The sequence below is a fragment of the Doryrhamphus excisus genome, linkage group LG4, assembly GCF_037039965.1.
Source record: "Doryrhamphus excisus strain RoL-2023G ecotype Guam linkage group LG4, RoL_Dexc_Guam_v1.1, whole genome shotgun sequence".
Lineage (NCBI taxonomy): Eukaryota > Metazoa > Chordata > Actinopteri > Syngnathiformes > Syngnathidae > Doryrhamphus > Doryrhamphus excisus.
In genome coordinates this window covers 1,715,765-1,724,434 of record NC_136360.1, presented here as the reverse complement: position 1 = coordinate 1,724,434, position 8,670 = coordinate 1,715,765, and the positions used below count along the sequence as shown (strand labels likewise).

At 40.1% G+C, this 8,670-nt stretch overlaps 1 protein-coding gene across 1 annotated transcript in view; it reads left to right on the top strand.

The window, feature by feature from the left end:
• The first annotated feature begins 7,589 nt into the window (after nt 1–7,589).
• hmcn1 (hemicentin 1) overlaps nt 7,590–8,670 on the top strand; it is a 98,437-nt gene continuing 97,356 nt past the window's right edge. The window contains exon 1 of the mRNA XM_058072226.2: nt 7,590–7,927. Within this exon, the coding sequence (XP_057928209.2) occupies nt 7,672–7,927 (256 nt within the window). The 5' untranslated portion in view covers nt 7,590–7,671. The remainder of the gene's footprint in view (nt 7,928–8,670) is intronic.

Below are 8,670 nucleotides of genomic sequence, written 5' to 3'. Positions count from 1 at the left end.
CATTCATACCTATGGACAATTTGGACTCGCCAATTAACCTAGCATGTTTTTGGAATGTGGGAGGAAACCGGAGTACCCGGAGAAAACCCACGCATGCACGGGGAGAACATGCAAACTCCACACAGAGATGGCCAAGGGTCTCTGCAGTTAGCATGCTCTTCACATGTGCACATGGGATTTCGAACACAGTCTTGATTCTCTATATGGTTTCTCTATATTTTTACATAAGATCAACATGCTTCAGCTTCCTTCTGGTCCAAGGAAGTACAACACAATGCATGCTAAATGCACCGACCTGTGATCTCCATAGGAAGGAAGCCTGAAAAAAAAAAGTGGAGAAAAAAACGGTGAGGATGTTCAGTGTTAGGATCGTGTATCTGCTGGTGTGTGGCTTCACATGAAAAGCAGTTAAGCCAAGCTTGTAGAAGACTGCTGTTTTTTGTTGTGTAATGCTCTCATCTGTGCATGTCCACCCACTCTCCTTCTCCCTATTCTCTAAGCTGTTACGTGCCACTCTTCAACTGAAATCCCCTCTCCATCTCTGTCATCCTTACATCTGTTTCACCATCCCGCAATAATATAATTACTTATGCCGCATCCCTTCGAGGGTTGAAAATGAAAAATTAAACAAAAATCACAGGTTGTGTCAAAAGTTACCATTTCATAAGAATAAAGTCAAAATATGAAAATACGGTCATTATTCCAGTTGAGTCGCTACTTGAACAACTCGTTCATGACTCGCACATCTCTCTTGTACAGTTGTACAGAGAAACTGAATCATACTATTAGCCATTGGTATTCTAGTGGTTCATATGCTTTCATAACTGGCCTGTGATATCAATTCATAGTCAATTGGGATACACCTGAATATATACAGTATTTATATTCATATAATTCAACTAGTCTGTATGCATGACACCAACAACAGGTGTGTAGTTCTGCTGAAAAACTCCGTCTACAATCAGCAGATGCATGTTTAAGTACTTATTCATGGAATAAATTCATCATCCTGTTTGCTTGCTTGCTTGTAAATAATACATGAGCCATTAGTGTTTGTAGTTTTTTGTTCAGACGTATGCATGTTCTGCCAGAAAACAAAAATCCATGTATTTTCGGTATTGTGAAAGTGCGGGGATCCATACATTTTTGGGATAATAATTACAGAAAACCATGCAAAATAAATATAAATGATGATTGGAATAGACACCTTACCTTAAGTGAAGACTCTTGTTGGCAAGAACAGTGAGGAGCAGAGATAGAGAGGAGGATTTGTTAAATTTCTTCACCTTCCCTATCAAATTGTTGGTATTTGCAACTTTATTTGACCCCATGATGGGTTATTTGACGGATCACCAAAACATAGAGTGCCCTATTTGGCGCGTAATTATATAGTACAAGGCAAATGCACAATATCGTACTAAAACGGAGACAGTGTACTTAAACCGAGGCAAAGTTTGACTATATTTACCTGGTATCGATTCAATGCCAAAAGTGGTAGTATCATCCACTAGCTACTAAAGATAGTCATACTACAAAGCCTGCGGTAGGCAACGTGATACAGGGCAAATGCACAATATCGTACTAAAACGGAGACAGTGTACTTAAACCGAGGCAAAGTTTGACTATATTTACCTGGTATCGATTCAATGCCAAAAAGTGGTAGTATCATCCACTAGCTACTAAAGATAGTCATACTACAAGGCCTGCGGTAGGCAACATGATACAGGGCAAATGCACAATATCGTACTAAAACGGAGACAGTGTACTTAAACCGAGGCAAAGTTTGACTATATTTACCTGGTATCGATTCAATGCCAAAAGTGGTAGTATCATCCACTAGCTACTAAAGATAGTCATACTACAAGGCCTGCGGTAGGCAACATGATACAGGGCAAATGCACAATATCGTACTAAAACGGAGACAGTGTACTTAAACCGAGGCAAAGTTTGACTATATTTACCTGGTATCGATTCAATGCCAAAAAGTGGTAGTATCATCCACTAGCTACTAAAGATAGTCATACTACAAGGCCTGCGGTAGGCAACATGATACAGGGCAAATGCAAAATATCGTACTAAAACTGAGACAGTGTACTTAAACCGAGGCAAAGTTTGACTATATTTACCTGGTATCGATTCAATGCCAAAAGTGGTAGTATCATCCACTAGCTACTAAAGATAGTCATACTACAAGGCCTGCGGTAGGCAATATGATACAGGGCAAATGCACAATATCGTACTAAAACTGAGACAGTGTACTTAAACCGAGGCAAAGTTTGACTATATTTACCTGGTATCGATTCAATGCTAAAAGTGGTAGTATCATCCACTAGCTACTAAAGATAGTCATACTACAAGGCCTGCGGTAGGCAACATGATACAGGGCAAATGCACAATATCGTACTAAAACTGAGACAGTGTACTTAAACCGAGGCAAAGTTTGACTATATTTACCTGGTATCGATTCAATGCCAAAAGTGGTAGTATCATCCACTAGCTACTAAAGATAGTCATAGTACTAGGCCTGCGCTAGGCAACAATATCATGTTTTTTTACTTTTATTACGCTGAATTAATTATGAATTAATTATGAATTAATTATGAATTAATTGTGAATTAATTGTGAATTATTATGAGTTATTATGAATTAATTGGAATTAATTATGAATTAATTGTGAATTAATTGTGAATTAATTGTGAATTAATTATGAATTAATTATGAATTAATTGTCTTTACGATGAATTATTCTTTTCTGCAAAAAATTTAAATTGTGAATTTTTATTGTTGTCGGAATTGGAAAGCTTTCTGGTGTGTGGTGGACTGAGAAAGATGAATATGACACCACGGGAAGAATTGTTTTTTGTGTAATTCCGGTATTCGGAACGGTCCCCCTTGTTAAACATTGACAGAGCCAGGGTGACAGGGGTGGTGAAAAAGGAAGAATGGAGTGGGGCTCACAAAGGATAGGTGCATAGCTAATGAGATTCATAGGACAGATGACTTGTGTTGACAACAAAAGATGGACTTTACAGTGTTGGGAGGCATTAAACCCCGGGATTAGTCTGTTGGCCAACACAGCTGAATGCCCCAGGCGGGCTTTCTGGTTGGCTAACTGGATGGATGGAAGCCATGTGTCACATGAGGATCTTGTTTAGGAGACAGAGAGGCTGCTGTTTGTATGTCACGTCTGACTTGTGAGCCTGCACGCTGCGTGCGCACAATGATGTGTACATTGTCAGCCATGGAAAATTACCGCACAGTTTATTGATTTCATTGATTATTTTCTAGGTTCTAGGATTTAAGGTCTAGTACAAATATATAATGGTAGAAAAAGAACTAGTAATTTAACAGTCAAGGGTATAAAGATGAAACCAAAGAAACCAGTCCAACCAGCTTTGTGATTACATTGAAAGATAAGAAACTTGGTGTTGGTATGATATTTGAACTTTAGAGACATACCGGATGTTCAGGGTGTACCCCGCCTCTTGCCCCAAAGACAGCTGGGATAGGCTCCAGATGGACTATACCATAAAAGCAATCCTGGATGAGTTTGGAAGATATTGATAGCCCTGACCTAAAGCCCATACAGCACATTTGGGATGAATCCAGGCCAACCCTTGGAAATCTCGATCAGGTTAAAAATCGCACTTTGATAGTAAAACTCCTTTTTTTTAAGGTTTTTATTGCAGAAATGTTCTCAGTTTTTGTACAGTATTACACTGAACAAAGTTTGCCCTGTACTGTATCGTTCCGCAAAATCAAGTGCCCAAACAAAACACCCTACATGTTGCATTTTATTTTAATTGAGTGTGACTGCTAAATAACCCTACATGGGGCCAAAAAAGATGGTAAGAAATTTGATTGAATTTGATCTGAAGTAGTCCACATCAACAATAAGTTCCAGCCATTATTTTTTCACATTGTTTTCTTCATGTGGAAATATTCTCTATAGAATTCATTCATTCATTCATTCGCGGGGGGTGCTGGAGCCTATCCCAGCTGTCTTCAGACAAGAGGCAGGGTACACCCTGGACTGGTGGCCAGCCAATCACAAGGCACATATAGACAAACAACCATTCACACTCACATTCATACCTATGGACAATTTGGAGTCGCTAATTAACCTAGCATGTTTTTGGAATGTGGGAGGAAACCGGAGTACTCGGAGAAAACCCACACATGCACGGGGAGAACATGCAAACTCCACACAGAGATGGCCGAGAGTGGAATTGAACCCTGGTCTCCTTGCTGTGAGGTCTGCGCACTAACCACTAGACCCGCCGTGCCGCCCCTCTATAGAATTATGATAGATTAAATTAACCTTATTGGGATATTTATAAATTAAAATATGTATTAAAAAAATGGCCAAATGAACAAAAATACCAATTTACGGCATTCAGAAGGCACATTCAATTATGTTTTTTTATATTATTTTTTTTTATATTTCAAACTATTCACTCAGTATGAGACAGTACACTGTCAAGAAAAAGAACATGATAATATGAGTGTATTATGTGTCTTATTTTGTGTTATTATGTCTACTAATTTGGGTAATATAAGTGTAAAGTTGACTATAGGGATGTTATTTAATGTCTAGAGGGCTTTAATAATGTTAAAAACTGTATTTAGACGGTGGTAGAATATTAACTATGATATTATTCTATTGATAAATAAGGAGTCCTACTTTGCAGAAAATGATCACACTTATCACTGTCGGGTCTGGGATCAACTGTGATAAATGAGGGATCTGTAGCTGTATATATGTTTGAAATTATTTTTTTGTATGTGTGTGTTTAATTTAATTTCTGCAATAGAGTATTAGGGCCACTTTAAAAAATAATAATAATCTTTAATTTGGAGAATAAAGTCATACATTTACGAGAAAGAAGTTGTAATACTACAAGAATAAAGTTTACTATGAAAAAGGGGGGACTTGTGTGACCTTTGACCTTGGGCAAAGATAATAATACAGTATGGCAACTCTTTTTTTTCTTGTAAATTTATGACTTTGTTTTCGAAAATCTCAGATGATTAGTTTTTCAACGTGGCCCTAATACTCCGTCGTAAATTTCCACACACACTCCAACATCTTGTAGGAATCTTTGACTTCATTTTTCATTTCCTGTAGGTCTATTTGCCAGCTATCCAAATACTTATAATACTTGCTTCCAAAACATTCTCTTGTAGAAAAAAACATATGAACATTTATTTAGTTTTGTCCAAGATGACTTAGACATGACTTAGAAATGTAGACGCTACATGTTTGTTGACGTGCGGTTTGTTTTTGAGGTTATGAGTGACAAATGTATGCTAGCTATTCCTTTATTGTTTTGTCTTACAAAAGCTTGTCAGGAACAGGATGTACCTCTGACTCTTGTCGTGACTTATTTATGTTAAAAAAAAACGTGTTACGCAATCACATCCACCGAGCTTTACACACCCACATTTGCTTGCTATGCAAAATTCTCGCCAATTTATGCTCTCCTCCTGCATCACGCTGTGCATTTTGGTCACTGAGGTTTGGATTCCCATTTGAATGTTTCCATGTATACATTCCCCTCACATCCTGTCCAACATTCATCTTGGTCCGAGCAGTGAATCGGTGCCAGTGACTCCCGACTAACAGAAATGATGCCAAAAATATTTGGTGCAATTCGGTGCAAGGGTGCTTGTGTATTGTGTATTTGTCTCTACCTAAATCATCTCACTTCAGTTATTCAATCTCCTTCAGATTGTTTGGATTGTTTGGAGTCTTTTATGGTATTAGTAGAATAATAGCACCCCCTAGCGACAAAATCAGCAATCTATCTGTATTTTTTTAGAATTCATTCATTTTCTATGCAGCTTATTCTCAATAAGTGCTGGAGCCTATCCCAGCTGTCTTCAGGCGAGAGGCGGTTTACACCCTGGACTGGTGGCCGGCAAATCACAGGGCACATATAGACAAACAACCATTCACACTCACATTCATACCTATGGACAATTTGGAGTCGCTAATTAACCTAGCATGTTTTTGGAATGTGGGAGGAAACCGGAGTACCCGGAGAAAACCCACGCATGCACGGGGTAGAACATGCAAACTCCACACAAATGGTGGAATTGAACTCAGGTCTCCTTGCTGTGAGGCCTGCGCGCTAACCACTTGGCCAAGTAGAACCATTCATTCATTTTTTACCGCTTTTCCTCACAAGGGTCGCGGGGGTGCTGGAGCCTATCCCAGCTGCCTTTCGGCGAGAGGCGGGGTACACGCAGACCTCACAGCTAGGAGACCCGAGTTCAATTCCACCCTCGGCCATTTCTGTGTGGAGTTTGCATGTTCTCCCCGTGCATGCGTGGGTTTTCTCCGGGTACTCCGGTTTCCTCCAACATTCCAAAAACATGCTAGGTTAATTAGCGACTCCAAATTGTCCATAGGTATGAATGTGAGTGTGAATGGTTGTTTGTCTATATGTGCCCTGTGATTGGCTGGCCGACCAGTCCAGGGTGTACCCCGCCTCGTGAGGCTTATATTGCAGGATTGAATGTTCTCACAATAATCCCTAAGGAAAATCGTTATCCATGCAAAGCTGACACTCAATTCGGAACCCCTGACATCACTTCCTGTGTGGCCGCCACTTAGATCTGGGATAGGCTCCAGCAACCCGCACCCCTTGTGAGGATAAGCGGTAGAAAATGAATGAATGAATTAATATATCTTTTCACAAAAAAACATTTGCTCCCCTTTTCTTTTGTTGAGAACTTACCTACAGTATACTCCTTATTATTAAAGAGAACATTTTTTTTTTCTTTATTCAATATATAGTTTCTATACACTGATACCAATAACTCTTTATGTTTTATATGAGATTTATGATAAATAAATATAATTTTATGTTGAGTAATTTACCAACATTTTGGAGTATTTAGTCAAATAATCCCAAACTGTTCATTCCAACAAACTACTACTTGCTTAAAATATTGCATTGACTTACATGAACACTAGATGGCAGTAGAGCTCAGAAACAGAAAGGCTGTTTTTCCTTCGCTCTAATGCATCATCAGGTTGAATAGTTTACTGACCTACATTTTACCTACCTACAATTATAGTATTTGATACAATTGTTTTGCCATTTCAATGTAATCAGGCCCAAGGCCTTCAGAATCAGTAGTGCTGGCGCATGCCACTTGGGCAACACTACTAGCAAGTTAGATTTGCCTTCTGGCCCAGAATAAAGTTAGCATATTTCTGATTGGTTGATAAAACAAAACAAAAATAAGCATGTGAAAAATGAAACTACCTCATCAGGCTGGTACTACCTGGTATCAATGCAATCGGTACATGGATCGATCCGCCCGCCTCTCATGTGCGTCTTGGAGGCTTTCCTTGCACAGCTGAGAGTTAGTGTATGTGAAAGCTAAAAAAAAGGGACCACTACCTCTGCACACTTCACTCACGCCAGAAGAGACACAGGAGATCTACCGTGGATCCGAGGAGAAGGGGTCCAAAGCGGAAAAGAACCGCGCAGGTCCCTGCGTAAAAGCACACCCTTGGAGCGGCGCATCATTCCGCATCAATGCGCAATACTTTTATTTACTACATTAGTTTTTTTTTTTCTTCTTTTTGAAAGCTCAATGTGTTGCGTTTAGGTTCTTTAAACTTTGAAACCGAAGATCCAAGATTTTGGAGCTAAAATGGGCACCCGAGTCGGGTGGATCTTCTTTGCCCTTTCAGTGGCGCTGTCAAGCGGGCAAGAGTTGGCCACCACCGCCGCAGACGAGGACATCCCGGAGGGTGCATCCACCCTCGCGTTCGTGTTTGACGTGACCGGCTCCATGTACGACGACTTGGTCCAAGTCATAGAAGGAGCCTCCAAGATTCTGGAGACATCTCTAAGCCGGCCGAAACGACCTCTGTACAACTTCGCCTTGGTCCCCTTCCATGACCCAGGTAAATAATACTACTAATCACTCATTGTTTGGGTAGAGCTCAACGTGACAAATGTGATAGTTTGCTCTCAAACCCCCCATTGAAAGGCCGGTGTGCCTCACACCTCCAGAGGAGGTTTTGTACTCGCACACAGATGTTCAGCCCGTCGGTCACTATCATTAGCATTCCGTCACCTTCAGTAGGGTATGATTCAAGATACACTACGCACAAAAAGTTAGTGATATTCCAACTTTTGGGTGAGAATGAAAAACCTTTACAATTGAACTCAACATGACCGTCTTTAAACTTTTGAATGCGCATGTCCAGCCGTTCAATTTTTCAGTACTTTTTGCATAAGTTCATTCATTCATTCATTAGAGACCTCTAGACATGAAATAACACCCCTATGGTCACCTTTACACTCATATTACCTAATACAGTAGACATAATAATAGAAACGACCTTATGTAATAAAATCCTACATCTCAGGGGATGACCCCCAGCTGTCTTCGGGCGAAAGGCGGGGTACACCCTGGACTGATCGCCAGCGAATCACAAGGCACATATAGACAAACAACCATTCACACTCACATTCATACCTATGGACAATTTGGAGTCGCTAATTAACCTAGCATGTTTTTGGAATGGGGAGAGAACATGCAAACTCCACACAGAGATGGCCGAGGGCGGAATTGAACCCTGGTCTCCTAGTTGTGAGGTCTACGCGCTAACCACTCGACCGCCGTGCAGCCTGTTCTCTAACA